The sequence below is a fragment of the Oncorhynchus gorbuscha genome, linkage group LG08 (assembly GCF_021184085.1).
Source record: "Oncorhynchus gorbuscha isolate QuinsamMale2020 ecotype Even-year linkage group LG08, OgorEven_v1.0, whole genome shotgun sequence".
Taxonomy (NCBI): Eukaryota; Metazoa; Chordata; class Actinopteri; order Salmoniformes; family Salmonidae; genus Oncorhynchus; species Oncorhynchus gorbuscha.
The window spans coordinates 78,005,353-78,020,895 of NC_060180.1; the positions used below are offsets into that span (position 1 = coordinate 78,005,353).

The window sequence follows — 15,543 nt, forward strand, 5'->3', positions numbered from 1 at the left end:
TTGTCACTTTGTTCCCTGTAGGAGGGTCGTTGTCACTTTGTTCCCTGTAGCAGGGTCGTTGTCTGTTTGTTCCCTGTAGGAGGGTCATGGTCTGTTTGTTCCCTGTAGGAGGGTCGTGGTCTGTTTGTTCCCTGTAGGAGGTTCATGGTCTGTTTGTTCCCTGTAGGAGGGTCGTGGTCTGTTTGTTCCCTGTAGGAGGGTTGTGGTCTGTTTGTTCCCTGTAGCAGGGTCGTAGTCTGTTTGTTCCCTGTAGGAGGGTCGTGGTCTCTTTGTTCCCTGTAGCAGGGTCGTTGTCTCTTTGTTCCCTGTAGCAGGGTCGTTGTCACTTTGTTCCCTGTAAGCAGGGTCGTTGTCACTTTGTTCCCTGTAGGAGGGTCGTGGTCTGTTTGTTCCCTGTAGCAGGGTCGTGGTCTGTTTGTTCTCTGTAGGAGGGTCGTGGTCTGTTTGTTTGTTCCCTGTAGGAGGGTCGTGGTCTGTTTGTTCTCTGTAGGAGGGTCGTGGTCTGTTTGTTCTCTGTAGCAGGGTCGTGGTCTGTTTGTTCCCTGTAAGCAGGGTCGTGGTCTGTTTGTTCCCTGTAGCAGGGTCGTGGTCTGTTTGTTCTCTGTAGCAGGGTCGTGGTCTGTTTGTTCTCTGTAAGCGGGGTCGTGGTCTGTTTGTTCCCTGTAGGAGGCCATCACAGATGGGCTGGAGATAGCCGTGTCTCCCAGGAGCCTCCACAGTGAGCTGATGTGTCCCATCTGTCTGGACATGCTGAAGAACACCATGACAACCAAGGAATGTCTGCACCGCTTCTGTGCCGACTGCATCATCACCGCCCTCCGATCAGGGTATGTACCCCTACCCTGACCTACCCTAAAGTAACCACACCTACCATCATCACCACCCTCCGATCAGGGTATGTACCCCTACCCTGACTTACCCTAAAGTAACCACACCTACCCTAAAGTAACCACAGCTATCCATCATCACCGCCCTCCGATCAGGGTATGTACCCCTGCCCTCACCTACCCTAAAGTAACCATACCTACCCATCATCACCGCCCTCCGATCAGGGTATGTACCCCCCCCCTACCCTCACCTACCCTAAAGTAACCATACCTACCCATCATCACCGCCCTCCGATCAGGGTATGTTATGATTATGTTGTGTAGTCTACCCCTCAACTCAACTGCCTTCCTTTGAGTATAAACCACCATGCTACTGTTGACACCACCACCAAAACCACATGCTACTGTTGACACCACCACCAAAACCACATGCTACTGTTGACACACCACCACCACCACATGCTACTGTTGACACACCACCACCACCACCACCACATGCTACTGTTGACACACCACCACCACCACCACCACATGCTACTGTTGACACACCACCACCACATGCTACTGTTGACACACCACCACCACCACCACATGCTACTGTTGACACCACCACCAAAACCACATGCTACTGTTGACACACCACCACCACCACCACATGCTACTGTTGACACACCACCACCACCACATGCTACTGTTGACACACCACCACCACCACATGCTACTGTTGACACACCACCACCACATGCTACTGTTGACACACCACCACCACATGCTACTGTTGACACCACCACCACCACATGCTACTGTTGACACCACCACCACATGCTACTGTTGACACACCACCACCACCACATGCTACTATTGACACACCACCACCACCACATGCTACTGTTGACACACCACCACCACCACATGCTACTGTTGACACACCACCACCACATGCTACTGTTGACACCACCACCACCACCACATGCTACTGTTGACACACCACCACCACCACCACATGCTACTGTTGACACCACCACCACCACCACATGCTACTGTTGACACCACCACCAAAACCACATGCTACTGTTGACACACCACCACCACCACCACATGCTACTGTTGACACACCACCACCACCACATGCTACTGTTGACACACCACCACCACCACATGCTACTGTTGACACACCACCACCACCACATGCTACTGTTGACACACCACCACCACCACCACATGCTACTGTTGACACACCACCACCACCACATGCTACTGTTGACACACCACCACCACCACATGCTACTGTTGACACACCACCACCACCACCACATGCTACTGTTGACACCACCACCACCACCACATGCTACTGTTGACACCACCACCACCACCACCACATGCTACTGTTGACACCACCACCACATGCTACTGTTGACACCACCACCACCACCACATGCTACTGTTGACACCACCACCACCACCACATGCTACTGTTGACACACCATCACCACCACCACATGCTACTGTTGACCCACCACCACCACCACCACATGCTACTGTTGACCCACCACCACATGCTACTGTTGACACCACCACCACCACCACATGCTACTGTTGACACCACCACCACCACCACATGCTACTGTTGACACACCACCACCACCACATGCTACTGTTGACACACCACCACCACCACATGCTACTGTTGACACACCACCACCACCACCACATGCTACTGTTGACACACCACCACCACCACCACATGCTACTGTTGACACACCACCACCACATGCTACTGTTGACCCACCACCACATGCTACTGTTGACACACCACCACCACCACCACATGCTACTGTTGACACCACCACCACCACCACATGCTACTGTTGACACACCACCACCACCACCACCACATGCTACTGTTGACACCACCACCACCACCACATGCTACTGTTGACACCACCACCACCACATGCTACTGTTGACACACCACCACCACATGCTACTGTTGACACACCACCACCACCACCACATGCTACTGTTGACACACCACCACCACATGCTACTGTTGACACACCACCACCACCACCACCATCACATGCTACTGTTGACACACCACCACCACCACATGCTACTGTTGACACCACCACCACCACATGCTACTGTTGACACACCACCACCACCACATGCTACTGTTGACACACCACCACCACCACCACCACATGCTACTGTTGACACCACCACCACCACCACATGCTACTGTTGACACCACCACCACCACCACATGCTACTGTTGACACCACCACCACCACCACATGCTACTGTTGACACCACCACCACCACCACATGCTACTGTTGACACCACCACCACCACCACATGCTACTGTTGACACCACCACCACCACCACATGCTACTGTTGACACCACCACCACCACATGCTACTGTTGACACCACCACCACCATCACATGCTACTGTTGACACACCACCACCACCACCACCACATGCTACTGTTGACCCACCACCACATGCTACTGTTGACACACCACCACCACATGCTACTGTTGACACACCACCACCACATGCTACTGTTGACACACCACCACCACCACATGCTACTGTTGACACACCAGCACCACATGCTAATGTTGACCCACCACCACCACCACATGCTACTGTTGACACACCACCACCACATGCTACTGTTGACACACCACCACCACCACCACCACATGCTACTGTTGACACACCACCACCACCACCACATGCTACTGTTGACACCACCACCACCACCACCACATGCTACTGTTGACACCACCACCACCACCACATGCTACTGTTGACACCACCATCACATGCTACTGTTGACACACCACCACCACCACCACATGCTACTGTTGACACACCACCACCACATGCTACTGTTGACCCACCACCACATGCTACTGTTGACACACCACCACCACATGCTAATGTTGACACACCACCACCACTACCACATGCTACTGTTGACACACCACCACCACCACATGCTACTGTTGACACCACCACCACATGCTACTGTTGACACACCACCACCACATGCTACTGTTGACACACCAGCACCACATGCTAATGTTGACCCACCACCACCACCACATGCTACTGTTGACACCACTACCACCACCACCACCACATGCTACTGTTGACACCACCACCACAAGCTGCTGTTGAGACCACCACCACCACCACATGCTACTGTTGACACACCACCACCACCACATGCTACTGTTGACACCACCACCACCACATGCTACTGTTGACACCACCACCACATGCTACTGTTGACACACCACCACCACCACATGCTACTGTTGACACACCACCACCACCACCATCACATGCTACTGTTGACACACCACCACCACCACATGCTACTGTTGACACACCACCACCACATGCTACTGTTGACACACCACCACCACCACATGCTACTGTTGACACCACCACCACATGCTACTGTTGACACCACCACCATCACCACCACCACATGCTACTGTTGACACCACCACCACCACATGCTACTGTTGACACACCACCACCACATGCTACTGTTGACACACCACCACCACCACCACATGCTACTGTTGACCCACCACCACCACCACATGCTACTGTTGACCCACCACCACCACCACCATCACATGCTACTGTTGACACACCACCACCACCACCATCACATGCTACTGTTGACCACCACATGCTACTGTTGACACACCACCACCACCACCACCATCACATGCTACTGTTGACACCACCACCACATGCTACTGTTGACCACCACCACCACATGCTACTGTTGACACCACCACCACCACCACATGCTACTGTTGACACTCCACCACCACCACATGCTACTGTTGACACACCATCACCACCACCACATGCTACTGTTGACACACCATCACCACCACATGCTACTGTTGACACACCATCACCACCACCACATGCTACTGTTGACACACCACCACCACATGCTACTGTTGACACACCACCACCACATGCTAATGTTGACACACCACCACCACCACCACATGCTACTGTTGACACACCACCACCACCACCACCACATGCTACTGTTGACGCCACCACCACATGCTACTGTTGACACACCACCACCACATGCTACTGTTGACACACCACCACCACATGCTACTGTTGACACACCACCACCACATGCTACTGTTGACACACCAGCACCACATGCTAATGTTGACCCACCACCACCACCACATGCTACTGTTGACACACCACCACCACCACCACCACATGCTACTGTTGACACACCACCACCACCACCACCACATGCTACTGTTGACACACCACCACATGCTACTGTTGACACACCACCACCAACACCACCACATGCTACTGTTGACACCACCACCACATGCTACTGTTGACACCACCACCACCACCACATGCTACTGTTGACACACCACCACCACCACATGCTACTGTTGACACCACCACCACCACATGCTACTGTTGACACCACCACCACCACCACATGCTACTGTTGACACACCACCACCACCACATGCTACTGTTGACACACCACCACCACCACCATCACATGCTACTGTTGACACACCACCACCACCACATGCTACTGTTGACACCCCACCACCACCACCATCACATGCTACTGTTGACACACCACCACCACCACCACATGCTACTGTTGACACCACCACCACATGCTACTGTTGACACCACCACCATCACCACCACCACATGCTACTGTTGACACCACCACCATCACCACCACCACATGCTACTGTTGACACCACCACCACCACATGCTACTGTTGACACACCACCACCACCACCACATGCTACTGTTGACACCACCACCACCACCACCACATGCTACTGTTGACACACCACCACCACCACCACCACATGCTACTGTTGACACACCACCACCACATGCTACTGTTGACCCACCACCACCACCACCACATGCTACTGTTGACACACCACCACCACCACCATCACATGCTACTGTTGACACACCACCACATGCTACTGTTGACACACCACCACCACCACATGCTACTGTTGACCCACCACCACCACCACATGCTACTGTTGACACACCACCACCACCACCATCACATGCTACTATTGACACACCACCACCACCACCATCACATGCTACTGTTGACACCACCACCACCACATGCTACTGTTGACACACCACCACCACCACCACCATCACATGCTACTGTTGACACCACCACCACCACCACATGCTACTGTTGACACACCACCACCACATGCTACTGTTGACACCACCACATGCTACTGTTGACACTCCACCACCACCACCACATGCTACTGTTGACACACCATCACCACCACCACATGCTACTGTTGACACACCACCACCACCACATGCTACTGTTGACACACCATCACCACCACCACATGCTACTGTTGACACACCATCACCACCACCACATGCTACTGTTGACACACCACCACCACCACCACATGCTATTGTTGACACACCATCACCACCACCACATGCTACTGTTGACACACCATCACCACCACCACATGCTACTGTTGACACACCATCACCACCACCACATGCTACTGTTGACACCACCATCACCACCACCACATGCTACTGTTGACCCACCACCACCACCACCACCACATGCTACTGTTGACACACCACCACCACCACCACATGCTACTGTTGACACACCACCACCACCACCACATGCTACTGTTGACACACCACCACCACCACCACATGCTATTGTTGACACACCATCACCACCACCACATGCTACTGTTGACACACCATCACCACCACCACATGCTACTGTTGACACACCATCACCACCACCACATGCTACTGTTGACACCACCATCACCACCACCACATGCTACTGTTGACCCACCACCACCACCACATGCTACTGTTGACACCACCACCACATGCTACTGTTGACCCACCACCACCACCACATGCTACTGTTGACACACCACCACCACCACCACATGCTACTGTTGACACACCACCACCACCACCATCACATGCTACTGTTGACACACCACCACCACCACCATCACATGCTACTGTTGACACCACCACCACATGCTACTGTTGACACCACCACCACCACATGCTACTGTTGACACCACCACCACATGCTACTGTTGACACACCACCACCACATGCTACTGTTGACACACCACCACCACATGCTACTGTTGACACACCATCACCACCACCACATGCTACTGTTGACACACCATCACCACCACCACATGCTACTGTTGACACCACCACCACCACATGCTACTGTTGACACCACCACCACCACCACATGCTACTGTTGACCCACCACCACCACCACCACATGCTACTGTTGACCCACCACCACCACCACCACATGCTACTGTTGACACACCACCACCACCACCACATGCTACTGTTGACACACCACCACCACCACATGCTACTGTTGACACACCACCACCACCACATGCTACTGTTGACCCACCACCACATGCTACTGTTGACACCACCACCACCACATGCTACTGTTGATACCACCACCACCACATGCTACTGTTGACACCACCACCACCACCACCACATGCTACTGTTGACACCACCACCACATCCTACTGTTGACACCACCACCACCACCACATGCTACTGTTGACACCACCACCACCACCACATGCTACTGTTGACACACCATCACCACCACCACATGCTACTGTTGACCCACCACCACCACCACCACATGCTACTGTTGACCCACCACCACATGCTACTGTTGACACTACCACCACCACCACATGCTACTGTTGACACACCACCACCACCACATGCTACTGTTGACACACCACCACCACCACATGCTACTGTTGACACACCACCACCACCACATGCTACTGTTGACACACCACCACCACCACCACATGCTACTGTTGACACACCACCACCACATGCTACTGTTGACCCACCACCACATGCTACTGTTGACACACCACCACCACCACCACATGCTACTGTTGACACCACCACCACCACCACCACATGCTACTGTTGACACACCACCACCACCACCACCACATGCTACTGTTGACACCACCACCACCACCACATGCTACTGTTGACACCACCACCACCACCACATGCTACTGTTGACACCACCACCACCACCACATGCTACTGTTGACACCACCACCACCACATGCTACTGTTGACACACCACCACCACATGCTACTGTTGACACACCACCACCATCACATGCTACTGTTGACACACCACCACCACATGCTACTGTTGACACCACCACCACCACATGCTACTGTTGACACACCACCACCACATGCTACTGTTGACACCACCACCACCACCACATGCTACTGTTGACACCACCACCACCACCACATGCTACTGTTGACACCACCACCACATGCTACTGTTGACACCACCACCACCATCACATGCTACTGTTGACACACCACCACCACCACCACCACATGCTACTGTTGACACACCACCACCACATGCTACTGTTGACCCACCACCACATGCTACTGTTGACACACCACCACCACATGCTACTGTTGACACACCACCACCACCACATGCTACTGTTGACCCACCAGCACCACATGCTAATGTTGACCCACCACCACCACCACATGCTAATGTTGACCCACCACCACCACCACATGCTACTGTTGACACACCACCACCACCACCACATGCTACTGTTGACACACCACCACCACCACCACCACATGCTACTGTTGACACACCACCACCACCACATGCTACTGTTGACACCACCACCACCACATGCTACTGTTGACACCACCACCACCACCACATGCTACTGTTGACACCACCACCACCACCACATGCTACTGTTGACACCACCACCACCACCACATGCTACTGTTGACACCACCACCACCACCACATGCTACTGTTGACACCACCACCACCACCACATGCTACTGTTGACACCACCACCACCATCACATGCTACTGTTGACACCACCACCACCATCACATGCTACTGTTGACACCACCACCACCATCACATGCTACTGTTGACACACCACCACCACCACATGCTACTGTTGACACACCACCACCACATGCTACTGTTGACACACCACCACCACCACATGCTACTGTTGACACACCACCACCACATGCTACTGTTGACACACCACCACCACATGCTACTGTTGACACACCACCACCACCACCACCACATGCTACTGTTGACACACCACCACATGCTACTGTTGACACACCACCACCAACACCACCACATGCTACTGTTGACACCACCACCACATGCTACTGTTGACACCACCACCACCACCACATGCTACTGTTGACACACCACCACCACCACATGCTACTGTTGACACCACCACCACCACATGCTACTGTTGACACCACCACCACCACATGCTACTGTTGACACACCACCACCACCACATGCTACTGTTGACACACCACCACCACCACCACATGCTACTGTTGACACACCACCACCACCACATGCTACTGTTGACACCCCACCACCACCACCATCACATGCTACTGTTGACACACCACCACCACCACCACATGCTACTGTTGACACACCACCACCACCACCACATGCTACTGTTGACACCACCACCACATGCTACTGTTGACACCACCACCATCACCACCACCACATGCTACTGTTGACACCACCACCATCACCACCACCACATGCTACTGTTGACACCACCACCACCACATGCTACTGTTGACACACCACCACCACCACATGCTACTGTTGACACCACCACCACCACCACCACATGCTACTGTTGACACACCACCACCACCACCACCACATGCTACTGTTGACACACCACCACCACATGCTACTGTTGACCCACCACCACCACCACCACATGCTACTGTTGACACACCACCACCACCACATCACATGCTACTGTTGACACCACCACCACATGCTACTGTTGACACCACCACCACCACATGCTACTGTTGACCCACCACCACCACCACATGCTACTGTTGACACACCACCACCACCACCATCACATGCTACTGTTGACACCACCACCACCACCATCACATGCTACTGTTGACACCACCACCACCACATGCTACTGTTGACACACCACCACCACCACCACCATCACATGCTACTGTTGACACCACCACCACCACCACATGCTACTGTTGACACACCACCACCACATGCTACTGTTGACCACCACCACATGCTACTGTTGACACTCCACCACCACCACCACATGCTACTGTTGACACACCACCACCACCACCACATGCTACTGTTGACACACCACCACCACCACATGCTACTGTTGACACACCATCACCACCACCACATGCTACTGTTGACACACCATCACCACCACCACATGCTACTGTTGACACACCACCACCACCACCACATGCTACTGTTGACACACCACCACCACCACCACATGCTACTGTTGACACACCACCACCACCACCACATGCTACTGTTGACATGCACCATCACCACCACCACATGCTACTGTTGACACCACCATCACCACCACCACATGCTACTGTTGACCCACCACCACCACCACCACCACATGCTACTGTTGACACACCACCACCACCACCACATGCTACTGTTGACACACCACCACCACCACCACATGCTACTGTTGACACACCACCACCACCACCACATGCTACTGTTGACACACCACCACCACCACCACATGCTACTGTTGACACACCATCACCACCACCACATGCTACTGTTGACACACCATCACCACCACCACATGCTACTGTTGACACCACCATCACCACCACCACATGCTACTGTTGACCCACCACCACCACCACATGCTACTGTTGACACACCACACCACCACCACATGCTACTGTTGACCCACCACCACACCACCACATGCTACTGTTGACACACCACCACCACCACCACATGCTACTGTTGACACACCACCACCACCACCACATGCTACTGTTGACACACCACCACCACCACCACCACATGCTACTGTTGACACCACCACCACATGCTACTGTTGACACCACCACCACCACATGCTACTGTTGACACCACCACCACATGCTACTGTTGACACACCACCACCACATGCTACTGTTGACACACCACCACCACATGCTACTGTTGACACACCATCACCACCACCACATGCTACTGTTGACACACCATCACCACCACCACATGCTACTGTTGACACCACCACCACCACATGCTACTGTTGACACCACCACCACCACCACATGCTACTGTTGACCACCACCACCACCACCACATGCTACTGTTGACCCACCACCACCACCACCACATGCTACTGTTGACACACCACCACCACCACCACATGCTACTGTTGACACACCACCACCACCACATGCTACTGTTGACACACCACCACACCACACCACCACCACCACATGCTACTGTTGACACCACCACCACCACATGCTACTGTTGACACCACCACCACCACATGCTACTGTTGACACACCACCACCACCACCACCACATGCTACTGTTGACACCACCACCACCACATGCTACTGTTGACACCACCACCACCACCACATGCTACTGTTGACACACCACCACCACATGCTACTGTTGACACACCACCACCACCATCACATGCTACTGTTGACACACCACCACCACCACATGCTACTGTTGACACCACCACCACATGCTACTGTTGACACCACCACCACCACATGCTACTGTTGACACACCACCACCACCACATGCTACTGTTGACACACCACCACCACCACATGCTACTGTTGACACACCACCACCACCACATGCTACTGTTGACACACCACCACCACCACCACATGCTACTGTTGACACCACCACCACCACCACCACATGCTACTGTTGACACCACCACCACACCACCACATGCTACTGTTGACACACCACCACCACCACTACTGTTGACCACACCACCACCACCACCACATGCTACTGTTGACACCACCACCACCACCACATGCTACTGTTGACACACCACCACCACCACCACCACATGCTACTGTTGACACCACCACCACCACATGCTACTGTTGACACCACCACCACCACATGCTACCACCACCACCACATGCTACTGTTGACACACCACCACCACCACATGCTACTGTTGACACACACCACCACCACCACATGCTACTGTTGACACACCACCACCACCACATGCTACTGTTGACACACCACCACCACATGCTACTGTTGACACACCACCACCACCACCACATGCTACTGTTGACACACCACACCACATGCTACACCACCACCACATGCTACTGTTGACACACCACCACCACCACATGCTACTGTTGACACACCACCACCACATGCTACTGTTGACACACCACCACCACCACATGCTACTGTTGACACACCACCACCACCACATGCTACTGTTGACACCACACCACACCACCACATGCTACTGTTGACCACACCACCACCACCACCACCACATGCTACTGACACACCACCACCACCACATGCACCACCACCACCACCACATGCTACTGTTGACACCACCACCACCACCACATGCTACTGTTGACACACCACCACCACCACATGCTACTGTTGACACACCACCACCACCACATGCTACTGTTGACACACCACCACCACCACCACATGCTACTGTTGACACACCACCACCACCACATGCTACTGTTGACACCACCACCACCACCACATGCTACTGTTGACACACCACACCACCACCACCACATGCTACTGTTGACACACCACCACCACCACATGCTACTGTTGACACACCACCACCACCACATGCTACTGTTGACACCACACCACCACCACCACATGCTACTGTTGACACACCACCACCACCACATGCTACTGTTGACACCACCACCACCACCACATGCTACTGTTGACACCACCACCACCACCACATGCTACTGTTGACACCACCACCACCACCACATGCTACTGTTGACACCACCACCACCACATGCTACTGTTGACACCACCACCACCACCACATGCTACTGTTGACACCACCACCACCACATGCTACTGTTGACACACCACCACCACCACATGCTACTGTTGACACACCACCACCACATGCTACTGTTGACACACCACCACCACATGCTACTGTTGACACCACCACCACCACATGCTACTGTTGACACACCACCACCACATGCTACTGTTGACACACCACCACCACCACCACATGCTACTGTTGACACCACCACCACCACATGCTACTGTTGACACACACCACCACCACATGCTACTGTTGACCACCACCACCACCACCACATGCTACTGTTGACACCACCACCACCACATGCTACTGTTGACACACCACCACCACCACATGCTACTGTTGACACACCACCACCACATGCTACTGTTGACACCACCACCACCACATGCTACTGTTGACACACCACCACCACCACATGCTACTGTTGACACACCACCACCACCACCACCACATGCTACTGTTGACACACCACCACCACCACATGCTACTGTTGACACACCACCACCACCACCATCACATGCTACTGTTGACACACCACCACCACCACATGCTACTGTTGACACACCACCACCACATGCTACTGTTGACACACCACCACCACATGCTACTGTTGACACCACCACCACCACATGCTACTGTTGACACCACCACCACCACATGCTACTGTTGACACACCACCACCACCACCACATGCTACTGTTGACACCACCACCACCACATGCTACTGTTGACACACCACCACCACCACATGCTACTGTTGACACACCACCACCACCACCACATGCTACAGTTGACCCACCACCACCACCACCACATGCTACTGTTGACACACCACCACCACCACCATCACATGCTACTGTTGACACACCACCACCACCACCACCACCACATGCTACTGTTGACACCACCACCACCACCACATGCTACTGTTGACACACACACCACCACCACATGCTACTGTTGACACCACCACCACATGCTACTGTTGACACACCACCACCACATGCTACTGTTGACACCACCACCACCACATGCTACTGTTGACACACCACCACCACCACATGCTACTGTTGACACACCACCACCACCACATGCTACTGTTGACACCACCACCACATGCTACTGTTGACACCACCACCACCACATGCTACTGTTGACACACCACCACCACATGCTACTGTTGACACCACCACCACCATCACATGCTACTGTTGACACCACCACCACCACCACCACATGCTACTGTTGACACCACCACCACCACCACATGCTACTGTTGACACCACCACCACCACATGCTACTGTTGACACCACCACCACCACATGCTACTGTTGACCACACCACCACCACCACCACATGCTACTGTTGACACACCACCACCACCACATGCTACTGTTGACACACCACCACCACATGCTACTGTTGACACACCAGCACCACATGCTAATGTTGACCCACCACCACCACCACATGCTACTGTTGACACACCACCACCACCACCACATGCTACTGTTGACACACCACCACCACCACCACATGCTACTGTTGACACACCACCACCACCACATGCTACTGTTGACACACCACCACCACCACCACCACATGCTACTGTTGACACCACCACCACCACCACATGCTACTGTTGACACACCACCACCACCACCACCACATGCTACTGTTGACACACCACCACCACCACATGCTACTGTTGACACACCACCACCACCACCACATGCTACTGTTGACCACCACCACCACCACATGCTACTGTTGACACCACCACCACCACATGCTACTGTTGACACCACCACCACCACCACATGCTACTGTTGACACACCACCACCACCACCACATGCTACTGTTGACACCACCACCACCACCACATGCTACTGTTGACACCACCACCACCACCACATGCTACTGTTGACCACCACCACCACCACCACATGCTACTGTTGACCCACACCACCACCACCACATGCTACTGTTGACACCACCACCACCACCACCACATGCTACTGTTGACACCACCACCACCACCACATGCTACTGTTGACACCACCACCACCACCACATGCTACTGTTGACACCACCACCACCACCACATGCTACTGTTGACACCACCACCACCACATGCTACTGTTGACACCACCACCACCACCACATGCTACTGTTGACACACCACCACCACCACCACATGCTACTGTTGACCCACACCACCACCACCACATGCTACTGTTGACACCACCACCACCACCACATGCTACTGTTGACACCACCACCACCCACATGCTACTGTTGACACACCACCACCACCACATGCTACTGTTGACACCACCACCACCACCACATGCTACTGTTGACACACCACACCACCACCACCACATGCTACTGTTGACACCACCACCACCACCACATGCTACTGTTGACACACCACCACCACCACCACCACCACATGCTACTGTTGACACACCACACCACCACCACCACATGCTACTGTTGACACCACCACCACCACCACATGCTACTGTTGACACACCACCACCACCACATGCTAC

General features: G+C 53.6%; 1 protein-coding gene across 2 annotated transcripts in view; it reads left to right on the top strand.

The window, feature by feature from the left end:
* Positions 1–15,543, top strand: part of LOC124042206 (E3 ubiquitin-protein ligase RING2) — a 73,644-nt gene that overhangs the window by 38,186 nt on the left and 19,915 nt on the right. For both annotated transcript variants that reach the window (XM_046360618.1, XM_046360617.1), the window contains exon 3: positions 667–827. In XM_046360618.1, the coding sequence (XP_046216574.1) occupies positions 667–827 (161 nt within the window). The remainder of the gene's footprint in view (positions 1–666; positions 828–15,543) is intronic.